The sequence below is a fragment of the Sciurus carolinensis genome, chromosome X (genome assembly GCF_902686445.1).
Source record: "Sciurus carolinensis chromosome X, mSciCar1.2, whole genome shotgun sequence".
NCBI lineage: Eukaryota > Metazoa > Chordata > Mammalia > Rodentia > Sciuridae > Sciurus > Sciurus carolinensis.
The window spans coordinates 43,307,437-43,329,318 of NC_062232.1; the positions used below are offsets into that span (position 1 = coordinate 43,307,437).

The 21,882-nt window shown below is 44.9% G+C and overlaps 1 protein-coding gene across 1 annotated transcript; it reads left to right on the plus strand.

The window, feature by feature from the left end:
* Positions 1 to 904: 904 nt before the first annotated feature.
* On the plus strand, positions 905 to 21,097 carry Gpr173 (G protein-coupled receptor 173). The gene is made up of 2 exons (XM_047536011.1): positions 905 to 1,795; positions 18,160 to 21,097. Exon 2 carries the CDS (start codon positions 18,257 to 18,259, stop codon positions 19,376 to 19,378), a length of 1,122 nt encoding a protein of 373 aa, XP_047391967.1. The 5' UTR covers positions 905 to 1,795; positions 18,160 to 18,256; the 3' UTR covers positions 19,379 to 21,097.
* Positions 21,098 to 21,882: the final 785 nt, after the last annotated feature.

Sequence of the window (21,882 nt, forward strand, 5' to 3'; positions counted from 1 at the left end):
ACCAACATATGAAGGAAAAAAGGAAACAAATGTTCTTATATAAAGATAATTAAAATTCTGGAATGCTATAAATTCAAGTAGCATCATTTGGTCCCAGTTTAATCCCGCTTAGATCAGAAATATATTTCCCTTGTCTTCCTTTCCTCTTCTGGTCGGCCCACCAGGCTTTCTCTTCACCTGTCCCATTATGACTTCCCACAACATAGCCTTGGTATGGGTTCATACCTGTCTACTTGCCCAAGGAAAGTAGGGGTACCATAGGAGATTTCAGGGATTAATCAGAGCTGGGCACAAATGCTCCTCCCAAAACTCTCCCTCCCTTGCCGCCCACCTTTAGAACCTGCCCATAGAACTCCATTCTAAATAGATTATTTATCCTACTTCTCAGAGACCTAAGCATACCTCCCATCTCAGAGCTTTTGAGAAACTTCCACCGGACCTTTGTCCAGACCTCAAACACCCCTATTCCGTGTCTCCTCTGCACCTGTAGCCCACGTGCGTCGCTCTGTCAGCAGTCCCTTGGCCACCTCTCCCCGCCTGCATGCATGCCTCTCTAGTGCATCTCAGAAAGGCCTGAGCCTGACTTCCTCAGTCAGCTATTGTCCCAGCAGCACAGCCGCCACGCCAGCATCCCCACCCAGCCAACCAGCCAGTCATTCAGCCAGCCAGCCAGCCAGTCAGCCAGCCAGCCGGCTGCTCCCCGGCCTCGCCAGCCCCCCCTCCCCGCCCCGCCCTAGGGAGGACCAGGCTGGTGGCTGGGAGTCTCCCTGCCTGCTCAGCCTTCCTCTTTTCCTCTCTCTCCCTCCCTCCTCCACCCGCCCCTGAGGCAGGGACCGTGCAAATCGAGGAGAGGGGGGACAGACAGGCCGGATGGGGTCTAGCTTAGGGCCCTGGACTCCCCAGTGATACCCTATCCAGGCTGGGTGTCCCCAGCATCTTGGGAACTAGATTTGTGTGAGCTGGGGTGATTCCCAAGCCAGGAAGTTCCTTCCGGCAGGCCTGTGGTGCCCTCGTCTTGCATCAGGACCCCCCTCGGATGCTCTAAGCCACCCTCCTCAACCCGGATCTAAAACCCGGGACACAGCTATCAGGCCAGCCTCTCTCTCTCTCCACCCCACCCCCTCTTTCTGGCGTCCATCCCCTCCCCAACACCACCTCTGCTGCTGCCTCTGGCTGTGGACCTGCACCTCTTCCTCGTCCCTGCCAGGCCCGGGGAGCGGGGTGAGCCTGGATGAGAGCCCCTCAACCTGGGGCTCTCCCAGGCCATGGCCCCTGTGCTCCCAGGGAGGAGCCCCGGACCCTGAGCATCTGCTAGAGGCTTGGCTGAGGCCCCGCGGGGACCGAGTCTTCTGAGGACAAAAGGCGGCGGCCAGCAGGCAGACGGTTGGGGGGGGGGGGACCGGCAGCCAGGCAGGCAGGCGGGTAGCAGGGGCCAGCGCTGGCCCCCCCTCCCAGTTTGGCTGTGGCATGAAGATGGGGGTGGGAGTGTGTAGTGGGGGAAGCACCTGCCGGGACCCCCACCTGCCAGCTTGTTGGGCGCCCCATGGCTGTATGCCGCCCACCTGGTGTTCCCCAACACCCCCAGCCCTGCCCAGTGCACCCCTCCGGTGCCTTCTTCCCCTAATTCCTGCGATTTAGACCAGCCCAGCTGTATCCACGGCAACAGAAGCAGAAGTGTCACTGGCTGCCAGATCACTGAGGGTCCCACAATGTGGCCTGGGCTGTGATTTATCCTGGGTGAGACAGCTTGAGCCTCCTTCCTGGATTCCAAGACAGACCTGCTGAGAGAGCCCAGGTAAGCAGTCGGCATCTCTTTACCAAAGATGGGGGGCTGGGACTTCTCTTCTGTCTCCCCACACATTTCAGAATCTCCATCACTGCCATGCTCCTTGTCTCTCTCTGACTCTTTAGTCTCTCTTTCTGCTCCATCACAGGGGCTACTTGAGCACCCAAGCTTGGAGACTCCTTATCTTTCTCCATCTTTCCCAATCCCAAATGTCCCATGAGAAAGGGAACCACCACCTGTTTCCCCCCATTGGGTCTGTTTTTATCATTATGATTGCGTTTGGGCATGAGGCTGTGTTAATTCCTTGTGTGCTAGCTGTAGAAGGGATGCCTGGGAGCCCGGCTGTGGCTGTGTTCCCCTCACAATGCCTGCAGCTGCTTCCTCTCCCTCTCCCTCCTCCTTTACCCTCCTCCAGGTTCCTTGGCCTGTTTGTAGGATGTGTGTGTGTGTCCATGTCCATGTGAAGGTGTTTGTGTGTATGAGAGAGAGAGAGCGCCTAGGTAGCAAGCAGGTGGGTAGATATGACAGGGAAGCTTCTCCCAGCCCAAATCACCCCCTGCTCCTTTTTTCCTTTCCTTCTTTCCTTCCCATGTTTCCTCACAGGTAGCACAGACTTTTGCTCATTCACTATGGAAAAATATGCTGTGATTACCATATAGGGGGAGGAAGATGCTGTAGGGATAAAAGAAGGTGAGGTGGGGGTGGGGAGCACTTCTAGGTCCTAGACTGCCTGATGGCTCTGAGGGGGCAAGGACCAATGCACATGATAACCTGCAGGGACCAGGCACAACATGGTCATCCCCACATTGTGGGCCTCAGCCTCCATCACATGGCTCTGTCTCTGTTTCAGATACCCATGTTGTGTTTGGGACCTCCAGATCTTATGGCCTTCTGCATGGTGGCCAGCAGTCCCTATATATTGAGGGGCAGGAAAACCTGGTACATGGAGAACATGGATTCTACCAGGGACACATCCCTCAACTGCTAGCTCTGCAACTTTAGTGGAAGCATCCCACTTACTGAATCTCAGTTTTCCCATCTGTCAAAGAGACTGGTAACCCTTCCTTCATGGGGTGTGCAGGGATTAAATGTGTTGGTGCATGTAAATAAAGGATGTGCATAGAGGTGGCACTGAAGCGATGTCAGCCAAGCTCATGGTCAATATTGTTGCTGATTGTTCATGATTAATATTGCTATTGATTCTGGGGAAGAAGAGCTAATACTTCTTCTCCAGGGTCCCAATAGAGTTCTTGGGGAGGCAGCAGGTGGGCAAATGGAAGAATGGGAAGTGGGGGGAGGCAGTAGCTCCCTATGTTGTTACTTGTCATTTGTAGGGAATAATAAGTGGTAGTTGTGGGCAGAGCTTTCCATCCCCACCCAACTCCGGGTTTCTTTTTTGCACTTGCTCCTTTCATGTGCACAAACACACACACACAGGCCCGAGCCCCCATGATCCAGCAGAGGCCTGGCTTGCAGCCTGCAGCTTCCCTGGCCCTAGTGATGTATGCGTCTCCCTGTAGAGGGGAGACTTGGCAAGAGTTTGGCCTGTGGTCAATGGTTGGCAGGGCCTGGAGATGAGGCTGAAGCTTCTGAGATCGCAGGGCTTCTGGTAGAGCTGGGGTGTGGCCCATGCAGCAACCAGAACCACAGGGGATGGGTCCCAGGGAGTTGCTCACCTAGACCTGGGGTGGGGGAAAAGTGTAGTCTGCTGGTTGTTTCTGGGTGTGAGAACACTGAGCAAGAGGTCAGGGTGCCAGGGGAGGAGCAGGAGGAGGGGAAAGACAGGCCCAGAAGACCCTCTCTGTGGGAGCAGGGAGAGCTGGGGTCTTGAGGCATAGGGTAGACTTTTCTAAAAAGCATTTGGCGTGGAAGAGAGAGAACCCAGCCTGTGTCTGGAGGCATCTGACCTGAGTGTGGGTGTATACGTGCAACGAAAACATGTGGCTGTATACATATAGTCTGTGTGTATGTGCATGTCAGTTCATGGGTACTGTGGGTGTGTATGAGTCTGTGTGTGTGAGCAGGCCATGTGACAGTGAGTGGGAGTGTGTGGGTGTCTGGGTAAGGCTTGTGTGTGTACAGGGGGCTGGGTATGACTTTGCATGTCTGTCTGGGTGAGCAAATGGGCATGTTTGATTCTGACCCAAGTGTGGGTGTATTTCTCTGAGCCTATAGGCCTGTTGAATGTCTGATTGTATGTTTGATTATATGTGTATGAGTGTGTACATGTCTGGATATATATCTATGAGTATGTGGATTTCAGAATGCCTAAGCGTGCATGTCCAATTAGGTGGATTCATAGTTGTATCTATGCACATTCATATATGCCCACATGTCCCTTTGAGTGTGAGTACATCAAAATGATGTGTTTGTGAGTATAAGGACATATATATGTGTTTGTCCATGCATGTAGGAGAGGGTGTATATATGTGTGAATATGCTTGTGTGTCATGTGGGTGTGTCTGTCATGTGTTTGTGTGAGCAGAACAATTTGTGAATGTCAATGTGGATTCTCTAGCATTTTTAATTATGGGTATGTCTTTGTATACATATTTGAGTACACACTATCTGTAGACAAACCTGTGATTTCATATACAATTAGGAAGTGTGAGCATGGATGGGCACACTACTATAAAGAGAACTAATTTTGTGGGTAGGGGAAATTATATGAATAAAAGTATACTTTGCAGGTATGCCTGTGTACACACAGTGGACTATATATATGAGTATGGCTGTGGGGAGTATATAACACTATATTTTATACATATGCAAACACATAAGACTGTGTGTAGATAAGTGGATGCATTTGTATATATACCTAATTGTGTTTGTGTATACACCATTATGTGTGAGTGCATATCTGAGTGTGATATGCATGAATAACTACATTTCATGTTACTTGGGCATACATGTGTCATGTGTTTTGTTTGAATTTCTGAGTGTGAGTGTTATCTGCATGTATGTTTGAATATGCTTGTGAATGTGCACGTATATGCTAATATGTGTGAACACCCGACTGTGCATGTGTTTGAGTGAACATACTTATATCTATCTATCTATCTATCTATCTATATATATATATATATATATAGATATGCCTATGTGTTCATGCACATGTAATTGAGTGAATATGCCCATGTGTGTGTGCCTATCTGAATGTACATGTGTGTGAATGTACCAATTTCTACAGCTCTAATTATTTGTATTTGTGTGGTTGTATATCTTTGTTCTGGAGCATATACTGCAGAATAATATAAGTAAATGTATGTACATGCCACTGTAAGAGTGCTTGAGTGTGTATGTACATATGAGGATGTCTTTGCATGTGTGTTTCTAATAAGTGTGGATAAATTCTTGTGTACATGAATAGTTATGTGCAAGAGTATGTGAGTGTACTTCCATGTGTGCATGTGTATAAACATACCTGTGCATCCAAGTCTGTTTGTGGAAATGTAGGTACTTCTTTGTGTGGTTTCTTATTATGGTTGTGTGAATTTACATGGTGTGTATATCTGGCTGTGATAGTGCAAGTGTATTTTGTGTTTCAATATCTATTTTTCTGCATATGAAAATGAATTAATGTACAAGTTTGTGTGCATACGAATATGCTCCCAAGTATATATGCTCAGTTGTGCATATATGTCTATGTGTTAGAATGGCTGTATATGTATGTATACATTATCTCATTTACAATCAAGTGCACATCTGGATATTTATGTTGTGAGCACACCTACACACACACACGTGTGTGTGTGTGTGCATGAATACAATTATGTGGTTATCTGACATTGTGTATCTGATGTTTCTTCATCATCTCCTTAGGTGTGATACAGAGTTAGTTTGTCCATGGGCATGTGAAAGTATACCTGCATGAATACCTATATTTGTGGATGAATATGTCATTCATGAACATTATATCATGTGAATGTATGTCACACATATATGCCTGTGTTTTAGAGTAAATGTGTAAGCAGGTACAGTATGATGTGCATTGCCATGAGTGTACCTTTGTGTATGGATGAGTGAAGGTATTTGTGCATGTGCCTGTCTAATGGTATATATGAAGGAAACTTGGTTTTGGTCCTGTGTAGATAGGCCTTATTGCTGAGAGGGTGATAAGAGAGGGTTCTTATGAGTTTGTGGGATCCCATATGCACCTTAGCTTATATGCATGTCTGAGAGTCAGTGGTGCCCCAGTAGACCAGTTTTGTTTGTAACTATATAGACATCCTGCATATTGGCAAGCTGTGACACTTGAGCCATCCATGACCCCACTTCTGGGGCCTTTCTTGCCTTAACCATTGTACTGAACTTTGTGCGGGGTTGGTCTCAGGACAATTCCTGTCATTATTCACACCCAAGAAGTAGGAACTAATCATTGCTGATATCCTACTGGGTGAAGGAAGCCTATGAACTCTTTAGAAAAGGATTCCTTGAAACAAGAAAATCTCTCTTCCCATCCCCGCACCATCAAAGGCTCATGGCAGCATGGCATTGTATACAGTGTCTAAATGTTTTTCACAGGAAACCATTATTATACCATCCTGGCAGAAATTTAAATGTGATTGTGTATATTTAAGTAGTAGTAGTAGTAGTAGTAGTAGTAGTATGTGTGTGTATGTATGCGTGTGTGTGTAGTGTGAGGTGTGAGTCGTGTGTATGTAAGAGAGAGTATTACTGTTTTGGGGTAAGCTGTACATGTGAGATATTTAGGTGAATTTTGGAGGGGAGGAGGGGTGTATGTAAATTGACCTATTTGGGTGGAGGATGGTGAATGAGAGTTTGGGTTTGGCTGGGTGGAATATGTGTGAAGATATGTATATTTGAGGGGCATATGAGTATAGGTGTATCTGGATGGTGCAGGAGAGAATGGGGAGTTATCTGGATAGTATACATATTTGATAGCATGGTTGTATCTGTTGTGTATAAGAAAAACTGTGGGTGTTTCTGGGTAGAATATGTATATGAGGGAGTATGGGTGTTGGTGGGGGATAGTCAAGTGTGGGGATATCTGGATGGCGTGTAGGTGGGTGAGAGCACAATTATCGAGGCAATGGAAGCGTGTGGTGGGATGGTTCTGATGGTGTGTGTAGAAGAGAGAAATGGGGCACATCTAGGTGAGGGTGTGTGTTGTATATGTGAGAGAGTATGAATATATCTTCATTTTGTGTGTGGAGTGTGGATAGATTTAGATGGTAGTGATTAAGAGAGGGGTCTGGTTTGTGTTTGTGTGTAAGAAAGAGTGCAGCTGTTTCTGAGTGTAGTACAGATATGAAAAAAAATGGATGTGTTTGATAAAAGGAGAGTGTGTGTGTATATAAATATATATATATATGTATGTATATATATATATATGTATATATATCTCCAAGAATTTGAATTTAACTAGATTGGGACAAGTGTGGATATAGTTGGGGTGTGAGTGTGTATTGGGATGATACATGTGTAAGATTCAGATTGAATGGGAGAGAAAGTGTGTAAGTACATTCAGGCTGGGTGTGAGACACTGTATGAGAATATATGGGGTAGAGTGGGTTCAAATGTGAATGTGTTAGGATGGTGGGCAGGTGAAAGCATGATTATATTTAGGTGGCAGAGTGTGCACTAAGGTATATGTGAATTATGTGTTTTAAGAGCTTTGGTTGTATATCTGGGTGGAGCGTGTGTATGTATTTGGGTGTGTGTGAGTATATATAACTGAATGGAAAATGTGTGAAAGAGAACAGCACATTGAACCCCACCTTTAGGTGAAATTATTATGCACCAATTAAAAAATAAACAGAAAGGAAAACACTAGACCAGAGGAAGGGTATTAGAGAGGGAGGAGGGAAGAGAAAGGGAAAGTACTGGGGAATTAAATGAAGCAAAGTATGTTATGTGCACATATGAATATGTCACAATGGACCCTAATAGTATGTATAATTATATTACACTAATAAAAAACATAAAAAAGAGAGAGTTTGAGGCACATCTGGATGGGAGTGTGTTTATAGGGTGTGAGTGCATCCAGGTGATGTGGAGGGGATGAGAGCATGGGTATATCTGGGGAGTAGGATGTGTGTGGTGATGTGCGACAGTTGGATATATCTGGGTGGGATGTGTGTGTGTGAATGTAGATTTATCTAGATGGCGTTTGTGGATTTGAGTGGGTCTTAATGGTGTTTAAGTGTATTTGGGTGGGGAATGTGTCTGAAAATATGAGTGTATCTCTGTCTGAATTTGGATTTAATTGGGTGTCGTATAAGTGGTGTATCTGGATGTTTTGTGTGTTCGGTAGTGTGGGTGTGTCTGGATAGGGCTTGTGATTGTGGGAATGTGTATGAATGTGTGTGTATTTCCTCAGGCACATACATCTCTGTTGGTATGACTGAATATATGGTCATTTTTACCTGAGATGTAAAGAGGGTAGATGCATCTGAGTGGAACTATATTTGGGGTGTGTGTATTTGAGTGTGATTGTATTTGAGAGAAAGAAAGAATTTGAGAAAGTGTGGGTGTGCATCTGGACAAGATTTTCGTGTGACTGTGGGTTCTCTGAATGATGTGTAGGTAGATATCCAAGTGATTGTGTGTCTGTGTGTGTACATGTATATTGAAATTGAGAATTTGTGGGTCTGAGTATCTGGGTTGGGTGTATCTAAGTGTAGTGCCTTTAGAAAGTGTGTATGTTGTTGTAGGTGTGTCTTGATACTGTGCATGTGAGAAATTGTAGATGCATCTGGGATAGGTATGAGGGCTTTGAGTTTGGGGGCATAAGTTTGAGTGTATCTGAGAATTGTATGTGAGAATGTGGGTGTACTGAGTTGGGAATTTTTATAAGTGTGGCTATATCTGGATAGAGTGCCAGTGAGTTTCAGTGTATTTGAGATGTGCATATATGAAGGTGGGTGTATTTAGATAAGATGTGTGTGTGTGTGGATACATTGGTGTTGAGTATATATGTAAAAGTGGGTGTATCTGAATGGTGTGCATGAGAAGAAGAATGTGTGTATACCTGGGTTGGGGCTTGTGAGAGTGCAGGTATATCTAAGTAGGATGTGTGCTGTTCTCTCTGGATGGTGTGTGGGGGAGGGGAAGACAGAGAGAAAGAGAGAGAGAGAGAGAGAGGGAAAACTCAAGTGGCATGTGTGTGAGAGTATATAACAGTATATAGGCAAGTCTGTGTGGAATGTGAGTGAATCTGTGCAGGTGTACATGTGGGTATCTTGATATTGTGCATGTTCAAGTGTATTTGGGTGGGGAATGTACATGAAAATGTGAGTGTATCTGTGTGACAGTGGATTTATCTATATGCTGTGGAGGTGGTATATCTGAATGTTTTGTGTGTTCAGTAGTGTAGGTGTGTAGGATTTGTGATTATGGGCATATGTATGAATGTGTGTACATTTCCTTGGGCATATACATCTCCGTTGGAATGTCTGTAATGTCACTATGTCCTTTTTTTCATTCTTGTATATGACTGGGTGTGTGTGTTCATTTTTACCTAAAAGTGTCAGTAAATGGGAGCTGGCTTGTGTGTGTGTGCATGTTTGTGCTAGAATGGTGTGTTTTTGTATGAGGTGAGGGTATTTTTACATATAAGTTGGATCTGCAAGGTCTCTGGAGACAGTCTTTGGGTGTGAATCCTAGTTCTGTCATTTATTAGCAGTGTAACTTTGGGAAGTCACCCAACCTCAGTAGAGCTCCAGTGTCTTATCTATAAGGAGTGGGTAATAATACTACATATCTCATAGGGTGAGGATTGGATGAGTTAATATGTGAAAAGCACTTAGAACAGTGCCTGTCACATAATAAGTCCTCTCATGAGGTATTACAAATTAGTGTAATTATTGCCTGCCCCCATGTGTAACAGTATGTGTCTATCTGCAAGTGCAAAGGAGGTTTCCATGTGCTTATTTGCCCCATTATCTGTGTTCATGTGTATGTGCGTGTATGTAAGACTGATTATACATGAAAATGGGTTTATACTTACATGTGCCCCAGTGTGCATATTGAATTACAGGTGCATGTGTATGAGAAGGAAAGTATGTGTCTAGATATGGGTGGAAGGAGTTGGGCCCTGTGTGTATATTTGCAGGTACACACTCTTCTGGGTGTCCGAATATACATACTCATATCTGTGGTAGGGTAGCACCTGCATTTGTCCAGGTGTTTCCTGCATTGCTAGTATTTCTGCATATGTGACCATGCTTCTATCTACATGTATGTGTATGTGCATGCCAGTGTGTTTTTTTGTATGACCACGGAACCAGGTTTGTAGTTATCAGTATTTAAATGCATGCGTGTAAATCTCTGTCATGAGAATCCATAGACGTCATTGGTTGGTATCCAGTTTTATATGTGATGATGCAGGTGCATCTGTGTGCATGTGTGTAAAGAGTTTGTGTTTTTATGGCTGTGTATGAGGATGCATGTGTCTGTGTTGTGTGAGTGCATGTGTTGGTGTAAATGGGTGCGTGCATCTCAAGGCTTGTGTCTGTAGGTATTTATAAGCCTCAGTGGCTATGTGGGTGTGTATATATGAGTCTACATTGCTCTGCATGCCTGCTTGCCTCTGTATGTAGCAGTGAGCCTGTATGTATATGTCTGCATGAGTGGCTTTGTATAAATAGTGGGTTTTAATCTTTTAGTGTAATAGCTAGTGTATGGCACATGAGGACCTGGATCTGTGGGATGTGAGCAGGACTTGACCTGTGTCTGAATGGCATTTCTTATGTCTGCACAAGCAGGAAGTGCAGGTCCATGCAGTTTGATTCATATGTATGTGTATTGGAAAGTGCCCTTTGAATGGTGAATGTGTCTCTTCCTGGACCTGTCTTTATCTGTGTGTGTGTGTGTGTGTGTGTGTGTGTGTGTGTATGTTTTGCATATCCTTGAGTGATTTGCTGGTATATGTGAGTGGGTACTTAGATACATGCCTACCTGTTTCTACGTAGATGAGAATTTGTGTGTGTGTGTGTGTGTGTGTGCGCGTGCACACACACACATACACATAGGAGCACCTGATTGTACTCATCAGCTGGTGTAAGTCGGTATGTAAGTGTAAATTTGAATCTCCAGGTACACATGGGCCCTTGTGCACATATCTATGTATGGTAGTATTTTCATGTGATGTGACTAAATGTGAATGTGCTAGGACACTCACAATCCAGCACCCAGATAAAGTGAAATCTTTGTATGGCACACTGGAATAAACAAAAAGGATTTGGGATTTGGGGACTTGGTGAAAAGAAATTCCTTGCATTGTCTTCTTATTATGCAATTATGAGGAAAGAAACAAAAATGCAAAGTTGGGGGGGTCTTATTAAATACTGAATTTGCATACAACTTTTATATGAAAACTTTTCAGAATTTTTTCATGACACACTTGAGCCCACTTCTAGGAATATAACTTTTTTACTCACTAATGTAAAATTGTAGAGGTCAACATCTGTACACACTTCTTTGAGCCTTTGGTTGTAACTGCGTTGGTTTATTTTATGGTCATTTGATTCATTTGTTGTCATTTTAATCTTGGTTTGGTAAATCTGTTGGTGCTGAGCTTAAGTCTTCTACATCAAGTTATTTTGCTTCTTTGTAAAAAAAAAATAAGCAAAACAAGTGAAGTAAATTAACAACTGGTAGTGTGGGCATAGATAAAATATCCATCATGGCTTGCCACTTCTTAATCCTGGAAGCCATGTTGTTGAAGTTAAGGCCCATTCCATGAAGAGTGTTGAGGCACATTTTGCCCTAAGTATTTCATAATTAGCTTGAATGTGTGAAATATAAATGCACAATTCTGCGGGTCAGCAAAGCTCACCTCAAAAACATAAGCTTTGTGGTCATTGAATACCATTGTGGTTTCTCTGAAGCATCAAATCAGTTTCTATTGTTCAATATAGCTGGTGCTTTCAACCACATCACTTAATCTTAAGAAATGGAACAACTACTTGTTCACGACTCCCTGTTCCACCTTCTCTTTATAACTCACTTGTTCTTGCCATGACCAGAGACCCAGGCTTTAGGCTCAAAGTAGTTACATGATCTTTTCGGACTGTCTCTTGGTAGTCACCATCAATAGGAAACTGCTTGCAAAAGTACGTGGCAACAAATGGTCATCTAAAACTCCTTTCTTGAGGTAGGGATGTAGCCTGGTATGCAGGAAACCCTGGATTCATTTCCTAGCCCTGCAAAAACAAATAAATAAGCAAAACAACTTATTTCTTACCAATAATCAGAATTTGGATAATTCAGTCCTTGAATTTTGTGTTTCAAAGAGAGGCTCTTTCTTAAATCTACCACCTCATACTCTTCTTTCAATCAAATGTGATGTTGGGATTTCTTGTAATCAATACTCATGAATTTAGAATCCAACAAAAATTTTTAATTTTTAGTATCTTAAAATAATGATGGAGCTTTTCCCTAGAGTAGACATGATGTTTCTCTATAATCCTAGTAAGTCTTATTTCATATTCAAATTGTAACACCAAGTAAACATCACCCAGGAAACCATACTTGACCTTACTTCTCTTAAATTGAAGTTTTACTTTGAACCTATAAACCTTGTCAGCACTAAATACTCTGTTATGCAATATATTTGAGTGTTTTTAAATTTGATGTAATTTTATTCATGTGCTCAAAAGGCCATTTGTTGAAACCAGTAAGCATCAAATCTGTAAAGTGAGAATCATTTACAAAGAAATGCTTAAATGTTTCCTTTATCTAATATTTGTTTTACAAAATCCCTACACATGTAGGTTTAAAACAGCAGAGAAGGTTGTACTGATCCCAGTTCTTCAGAGAAAGCTGAAAAATAGCTCAAGAAAGTCTTGGATGTAAATTCACCCAGCATCATTTACTGTGGGTGATGCTAGTTTACAGGCCAGCTTTTACAGGTGAATTAATCTGTGTTATCAGAACAAACTCTGCCAACAGACAGCAGCATCAATCCACAGACTTATGCAGAGTTTCCACAGTATCTCAAAATGTTCATGTACCAATTTGCATATTTCAACCTTAGTTCATTGTGGTACTTGTTTCATTTCTCTTCAGGGTTTCTGACTAGTATTATAAACTAAGCACAGCTAGATGACACCCACAGATGCATCACTATTAAAATGAAAACCCCTTTGATCCAACAGACTTCTAGGTTAGTGTCATCTCGATGTCCTTTGACCTGTCATCAGTGTGCCCCTAATAGCAATAATTAAGGACTGGGATTTGTGAGTGTGTGTGTGTGTGTGGTAGGCACTGGGGAATTGAACCCAGGGCCTCATGCATGCTACGCAAGCACTCTGCCACTGAGCTACACCCCAGCAATTCCTAATAGTAATAGTTGAAAGTGTTCCCTTTCCTATTCGCTTGACCTCATTTGTCCCCAATATAGTATGGACAATTTCCCTGCCAGGAAGGCCAAGATTTACCTTTACTGAATCAACTCAATTAAGCTATTGTCAGGTGTCATTCATTTACTGATTAATATTTTTATCTAAAAACAAAAGGAAGAAATGAACAACAAGGGCTGGGGTTGTGGCTCAGTGGTAGAGTGCTTGCCTAGTATGTGTTGAGGTATCAGGTTTGATCCTCAGCACTACATTAAAAAATAAATACATAAAATAGTTATTAATAAAATAAATATATAAAATAGTTATTAATAAAATAAATTAATGATGAAATACCACCAAGTATCCAATTTGGCTAATTTTTTTTTTTTTTTGGTACTGGAATCAAACCCAGGGGCACTTTACCACTAAGTTAATCCCCAGGCCTTTTAAGTAATGAATTTGCTGAGACTGACCTCAAACTTTCAATCCTCCTGCCTCAGCCTCCCAAGTGGCTTGGATTACAGTGCATTGGTGTCCCAATGCACTCTTTTATGTAACCTATGTGTAACATACTTTTACTATCTGGAAAAAGAATTCTTAAATAATATAAGCACTCTATGCATGCAACTTCAAAAGAAAATCCATGTAGATTTTTGTTTTGTTTTTTGTTTGTTTGTTTCTGTGTTACTAAGGATTGAACCCAAGGGGGCTCTACCACTGAGCTACATCCCTAATCCTTTAAATTTTTTATTTTGAGATGATATCTTGTTAAATTGCCAAGGCTGGCCTCAAACTTGTGATCCTCTCTTGCCTTAGCTTCCCAAGTCAGTGGGATTTTAAGTGTGCCATCACACTGGGTTCATTAATATTTTGTACAATACGCATATTGTATTAACTATAATACTAATGAGAAATAAAAGGGAAATGATTTATAAGAAAATAATTTATATTTCAATATGTAACTGCTTGGGTGTGGCACTCTTTAGGATATTCAAGAAAGAAATTAGTGGCTCATAAGACCTTATAGTGAATACATATGGATTTAGGAGACAGGAGAAAGTTCAGGAAAATGACAGGCAAAATCTTTGGGATGAGATTTTACAAAATAGTAATCATTCCTTGGGAAGTGCACCACACACCAAAGTAGTCTTGTCTTGACTTACAAGATAGCCACATTCCTGGATAATTCAGGGTATATTAAAACCAGGAGAAAAAAAGTGGCGTTTGATTGTGAAGTAGAGTTACAGTCTAGGTTCTGCTAATTATAAGTTCAAAGTCCTAGGGGATGCAGGACATATGGTGGTGGTGTGGGATTGCCCCACAGATCACTGGATGGCCAGCATCCTTGCCCTGGACCCCTAAATAGGACACCTTACACTCCGACATTGTAGCAACGAAAAAAGCTCCTACAAATTTCCAAAATGTCCCCTAGGGGGCAGTAATGTCTTTGTTGAGGACAGAACACTGGTGCTCAAGCAGAGTACACTGTGTTCCTGTGTGAAGAGGCAGAGCACAAGATCTACCTCCATCTCCTGTGCGTGTGTGTGTGTGTGTGTGTGTGTGTGTGTGAGAGAGAGAGAGAGAGAGAGAGAGAGAGAGAGAGAGAGAGAGAGAGAGAGTTTGTTCTCCATGTATGAGCTGGTTGCTGTCCATAAGTCTCCATAGTTGTAAATTGTGTTTGTGGAAATCTGTGAGTGTGTATGTCTGCATGTGAGGGTGTCCAGGCACCAGCAGGTGTGATCTGTGGGTGCACACACATCCTTAGCCTCACCTGGGACCCAGTTGTGACTGTTAGCTTCCTCACATAAAACAATCTCCCCAGCTTTCTCAGCAACATCAGTTCTTTGTTTGCTGCCATTGTTTTGTGGGGGTTTGTTTTTTGTTTTATTTTATTTGTTTGTTGTTTTAGCTTTTGTTTCCACTGAGACTCAAGGTTACTCATTATTCACCTTCTCAGTCTTAGTGTGTCTCTCTGTGTCTCCCCCCATCTTTATTCTCTCTCTAGCTGCCCTCTCTCATTTACCATCTCTCCATAGTCTTCTAGATCTTTCTTTCTGTTGTTATCCCTCTTCCTCCCCCACTTTTTCTGTCTCTGACTCTATTCCTCTCCATTCTGTTGTAGTTTCTCTATGTGCCTATCTCTTTTTTCTCACTCTTCTCTTCCTTTCTGTCTCTATTTCAATCTCTTCCTTTCTCCTCTTTCTGATTCTCTCTTTCCCCTTCCTGTGTCTTCATCTGTCTCTCTCTTACACATACCTCTCTTCTCTTTCATTCTCTATGCGTCTCTCTAAATCTCTCTTATGCTCAGTCTCTATCTCTATCCCTTTCCTCTTGCCTCCCCTCAAGGCTAAGGAATATGTGTGTTTGAGCACACACTTCACACAGGCATGGGTGTATGCACATGTACACACACACACAGCTGAAGGATCGTCTCCAGTTCTGAGGGCGGTCATCAGACCGTGAGAGGCTGAGAGCCCACCCTCCTTCTCCTGACACCTGTCCTAGAACACTTCTGTGATAGCAGGCCACTGACTCTAAGACTTCATGGCACCATCAAAAAGCCTGGTTTTAGGAGACTTTGGCAGGCCAGGCAGGATTGGGTCAGGAACAGTGTAGAGGGGAAACTTAGGAGGGAGGGGGTAGGAAAATATCCACTCAAGCTCCACTTCCTCCAGCCCAGGCCAGCACAGCCCCAACAGCAATTGTGAGCTTCTTCAGCTTCAACCCAGGTAGCTCAGTTGCCTCCCCTCTGGGACCTGCCATGTTGCCTTATCAAATCCCACATTCTCTACCTGCACACACCGGGTGCTCTTCTGTTTCCCCCAAGCTCAGCTGTGCTACTCTCACTGCCAGACATACTCCCCAGGCCACTCTTTCAGCAAGTCCTACCTGGATGCCTCCAGGGCGTCATCTCTACCCACCAGTTCATTTAGTCCCTCAGTCAATTTATTTGTCATCTTTTTCTGGAAACCTACATGTGCTCTGTACTGCTCTTTTAGAGCAATACTGCTTCTACCCTCATGGAGCATTTTTCCTAATAGGATGAGACAGGGGGTAATCCACATTTAAAAAAATAAATTATATAGTGTGTTAGAAAGAACTTCTAGGAAGAAAGACAAAGGAGGGAACCAGGAATGGGAGTGCTGACTGCTCACCTGGATTACTGCAGGAGCCTCCTGAGTAGTCTCCACACTTCCACCACTACACCACGTGATCTGTTCTCAGCAGCAAGTGGGATCCTGTTCAGTCCTAAATCATATCACATCTCACTTCTACTCAAAACTCATCTCATTCTGAGCCAAAGCATTTACCATGGCCTCTGTGATTTCTCCTTGCCACCTTTCTGACCTCACCTCGAAGCACTTACTCTTTGCTCACTGTGTTCCACCCACTATGGCCTTCTTGCTTTTCCTCAAATGTGCCATACATCACCCCACGTCAGGGCCTTTGCTCAGGCTGTTCCCACTGCCTGGACTTCTCTTCCCTCAAATAGCCACATGACACTCTTCCTCACTTCCTTCAGGTCTCTGCTCAAATAACATCTCAGTGAAATTTTCCCTATTAGCCTCATCAAAAACTGCAACACCTTCCCCATCCCTAGCACTTCCTATCCTTTTTCCCTCCTTTATGTGTATTCATAGGGACTTGTCATTATCTGATATACCAACTTTGCCTGCGTCTCTTAATATCTAGAATGTCATCTCCACAAGGGCAGGGATCATCATCTGTCTTGTTCACGGTGTCCTCAGTGCTTAGTGCCTGGCCTACAGTACATACTCAATAAATATTTTTCAATGAATGAATGAACACACAAGCACACCTCCATCTGTGTATTCATACATATTTCACATCTCATCCTAAATAAAAACTAAAATCCTCTTTATGGCCCACAGTCTATACTGTTTGACCCTGGACACCTCTGTGACCTTACCTCCTACCACTGTCTCCCTCACCTGTGCTATTCTGTTGACACTAATCTTCCCATTGTTTCTGGAGCATGCCAAATGCATATCTGATCATGAATTAAGAAATCTAGGGGCTAGGGTTGTGGCTCAGTGGTAGAGTGCTTGCCTAGCATGTGTGAGGGACTGGCACCACATAAAAATAAATACATAAACTAAAGATAATGTGTCCATATACAACAAAAAAAATTAAAAAGAAGCCTTGTTATCCTAAAAATATTTTTAGGATTTAGTTAATGAATGACTGCCAGCATTTTAAAAAAACATGATATAGAAGCCAGGCATGGTAGCACACACCTATAATTCCATCAACCCAGGAGTCTGAGGCATGAGGATCACAAGTTTGGGGCCGACTTCAGCAACTTAGCAAGGCTCTAAGCAGCTTAATGAGACCCTGTCTCAAAATAAAAATTAAAAGGCCTGTGGATGTAACTCAATGGTAAAAGGTCCCTGGGTTCAATCCCCAGTACAAAGGAGAGAGAGAGAGAGAGAATAGAATAGAATAGGATACATTACACATAGGATCAGTTCTGTTTTGTGAAACTTTTGATTCAGTTATGTGTGTTTGTGCACATATGTGTACTGGGTTGTGGTGGAAAATATCCTTTTTACTGTGGGTGGTAGTCAAAAAAGTTTGAACACAACTTTGGGGCTTTAAAAAGGAGGAAAGGAGCCTCAACAACATTCCTACCCCCACAGACCCACAAATGGAGGAAATGGGTAACTGAGGACATCCAGAGAGATGAAGCATCTGCACCCAGCAAGGAACGGTTAGGAGCAGAAGCGGGCCAGGCTCAGGACCTGACCCTAGCTAGGGAGTCAGTGGGAAGGGTTCATAGACACACTAACCCTGGCCTTTCTGTTTCTTCCTCACCTTTCTTTTCCATTCGTTTCTTGCTGGCTCTCATTTATCTCTGTTTCTTATCATCCTTTCTTATCCTTTCCATTTCTGTGGTTTTTTTTAAATCCATTTATATCTTCATCACCGTTTTTCTATCATTCTTTCCTACTGTCTCTGCATATCTGTGTGCATTTTCTGTTTCTTTCCTGTCCTCACCTCTCTGTCTCTCTGTGTCTGTGTCTTCCCCGCTGTTCCCATTTACAGGTGCAGCCCAGCAGGACAACTGATGGAGTCCCCCAGGGCCCATCAAGTACTGGACTGGCTGACCCCCTAGGGTTGGGAGTAGCCCTTGCCCCTCAGTATGGCCAACACCACCGGAGAGCCCGAGGAGGTGAGCGGCGCACTGTCCCCACCGTCAGCATCAGCTTACGTGAAGCTGGTGCTGCTGGGACTGATCATGTGCGTGAGCCTGGCGGGCAACGCCATCTTGTCCCTGCTGGTGCTCAAGGAGCGTGCCCTGCACAAGGCTCCTTACTACTTTCTGCTGGACCTGTGCCTAGCTGATGGCATACGCTCTGCCGTCTGCTTCCCTTTTGTGCTGGCTTCTGTGCGCCACGGCTCCTCATGGACCTTCAGTGCACTCAGCTGTAAGATTGTGGCCTTTATGGCCGTGCTCTTTTGCTTCCATGCGGCCTTCATGCTGTTCTGCATCAGCGTTACCCGCTACATGGCTATTGCCCACCACCGCTTCTACGCCAAGCGCATGACACTCTGGACATGCGCAGCTGTCATCTGCATGGCATGGACCCTGTCTGTGGCCATGGCCTTCCCACCCGTCTTCGACGTGGGCACCTACAAGTTTATCCGGGAGGAGGACCAATGCATCTTTGAGCATCGATACTTCAAGGCCAATGACACACTGGGCTTCATGCTTATGTTGGCTGTGCTCATGGCAGCCACACATGCTGTCTATGGCAAGCTGCTCCTCTTTGAGTATCGTCACCGCAAGATGAAGCCAGTGCAGATGGTGCCAGCCATCAGCCAGAACTGGACATTCCATGGCCCTGGGGCCACAGGCCAAGCTGCTGCCAACTGGATCGCCGGCTTTGGCCGTGGGCCTATGCCACCAACCCTGCTGGGTATCCGGCAGAATGGGCATGCGGCCAGCCGGCGCCTGCTGGGCATGGACGAGGTCAAGGGTGAAAAGCAGCTGGGTCGCATGTTCTACGCGATCACACTGCTCTTCCTGCTCCTCTGGTCACCCTACATCGTGGCCTGCTACTGGCGAGTGTTTGTGAAAGCCTGTGCTGTGCCCCACCGCTACCTGGCCACCGCTGTTTGGATGAGCTTCGCCCAGGCTGCTGTCAACCCAATCGTCTGCTTCCTGCTCAACAAGGACCTCAAGAAGTGCCTGAGGACTCATGCCCCCTGCTGGGGCACAGGAGGTGCCCCGGCTCCCAGAGAACCCTACTGTGTCATGTGAAGCAGGCGGGTAGGCAGACAGGCAGGGAAAAGGTCATGGCCACCATGGTGGGGCCAACAGCAAGGGAGGGGTGGGGCCCCATAAAGGAGCCTTCTTTTCTGAGCTCCAGCCCCAGCCCCTCGAACCACCCATAAACCAGGCACCTTTGCCAACACCACCCCACGGTGGGGGACTGGGAAAGAGGCATTCTAGTTTTGTGGGGCCTGTCTCCGCAGCCTCCTTCTCCACTTCTACAATCTCTCTCCCTCTCTCCCTCTCTCTCCCTCTCTCTCTCTCTCCTCTCTCTCTCTCTCTCTCTCTCTCTCTCTCTCTCTCTCTCTTTCTCTTTCTCTCTCTCTCTCTCTCTCTCTCTCTCTCTCAACAATTCAGAAAAAGAAAACAAAACTGAAAATGCAGGTTTTTCTACTGACAGATAAGGAGGCAGGCTTTCTTGCTTTAATGTCTCTCCTTCTGACATTGTCCAGAAGGGGAAAATTTGTCCTGTAAAATAGAATTCCAGAGCTCTTATTGCCCCTTCTGCTCCCAGGCACCCTCCCCTTCCAAGTCCTTTAGCAAGGCCTGGATGTTTAGGGAGAAACTTATCCAAGGCTGCCAACGAGAGGGACCAAAAGGGGTGCTGGGTCTCCAGGGAGCAAGGATGTTTATTGCTATGTTGTGTGCAATGTCGTTTTTGACTAATGGTGGTCCCAAGCCCAGTCTTCTCTCCCTCCCCACCATGTCCAGACCTCTCTAGTGCTTCTTGATAATCTATTTGAGAAGCCAAGAGGGTAGAGAAAAGGGTCCCCAGGATGGGCCCAAGCTAGGTAAAGAGTAGGATGTGAACCAAACTCCCTGAGCTGAAGAGATTGAGTCTCGCCTCATTCTTCTCTCACACTATCTCCTGGATCCCTAGCCCAATAACTCTTCTTCCTGAGGATGGAAACCCACTCCAGCCCTGCTAGGGCTGTAGGTGTCATGCAGGCAGGAGTAGCCCCTCAGATGTGTAGGGAAGAAACTGAACTCCCCAGAATAGCTTGGGCCCCAGAGCCTGAGGTCAGAGCTGAATTCAACCCCAGAATCTTCTCCCAGGTTCACAATACTCTTCTGAAGATGAGAATTCTTTTGGGGCCTTGGTAACTGATAGTGGTACAAACCCCAAGACACTGTGGACTTGAGTCCATTCCTATTTGACCTCTTTTTGTCCCCCTCAAGCCTCAGGGGCCACAAGCCCCTCCTTGGTAGCCCTTGGCCTTCTGGGTCAGCCCCAAACATCCTTCCTCACAACAATCTTTCAATCCCTTCCTTCCTCTACCCTTGCCTACACCCAAAGTGGAGCAGACTGCAACTAGATTACTTATGTGGGAGGTCCCAAGCCTGCCTCCCAGGGACAGAGTCCACTCTGGGCTTACTTCAAGTCCAGTTCTGTGGATTGGTGAGCCAAGTTGGCACTCCTTTGCCTGGCCTTTCCCAGGTTCTCTGTTCCCCTATTATTTCCTGCAGGGGCAGGGATCTATCTGCATTTATCCACCCCCCTTTACCTTTCTTATAGAAGCCCCTATCCTAAGCTCCCTCCCTACCCCAAGACAGCCCCTGAACTGGGAAAGCCTTGACCCAAAAGAAATGAGGAGGGCACTCTAGGCAGGAGAGACATTAATGAGCCTGGCTGTGGAGTGGCCATGGAAAGGCAGGCCAGAGTGGCTGAGAGGCTGGGAGTGGGGGGTACCTGTTCTCTCAGTGATAGTGATGGGGGTGCCTTTCCAAGGGGGTGGGGTGGGAAGACCAAGGGGGTGGGGGGTAGATAGGGTACACTTAGGAGGGTTTTCCTCCATTTCTTTTTTCTAACTGCCTGGATTAACCATTGGATTTTGTAAATGGAAAAACTGAAATGAACAATGCTATATTGGATGTTTTCTCTTTCTGAGTGCGTGTGTGTGTATGTGTGTGTGTGTCTGTGTCTGTGTGTGTCTATGTGTCCTGTCTGTGTGATCATATGTGGGGAAGTATGACCAAGTAAGATAGGGTGTGTCTGTGTGACTTTGTGTGAGGAGGCACCCCTGAGGAGAACTTGCCTGGTGCACACATATGAGTAAATGCCTGTATGTAGAGACATATACAGTGCACACACATGTGTACACACACACACACACACACACACACACACATCCATCTAGTTGAGAGGAGACAAATTAGAGTATGTGCCTGCAGCAGGAAGTAGGGTGCTCAGGAGATGGAACCTGGAAATTATGTGTATGTATGTAGCAAGAGGGCTGACTACCATCTCATAAGATCATCCTCTCTTAGCCCAATCTCTGAGCACCAGGTGAAAAAGAGTACTTGAGAACCCCATCCTCTCCCACAGTCTGGAGTCTCAGTCCCCTTCCTCAAACTCAAACAAGATGTTCTTGAAATTGAACCACCAGGGAGAATGGGTAAAGGGGATTGGGGATCAAATATTGGGGAAACTGATGGGGTTAGGAAATGCCCCCCACAAAGTTATGGTTCTGGAAAAATTGCTCAGTCTGGGC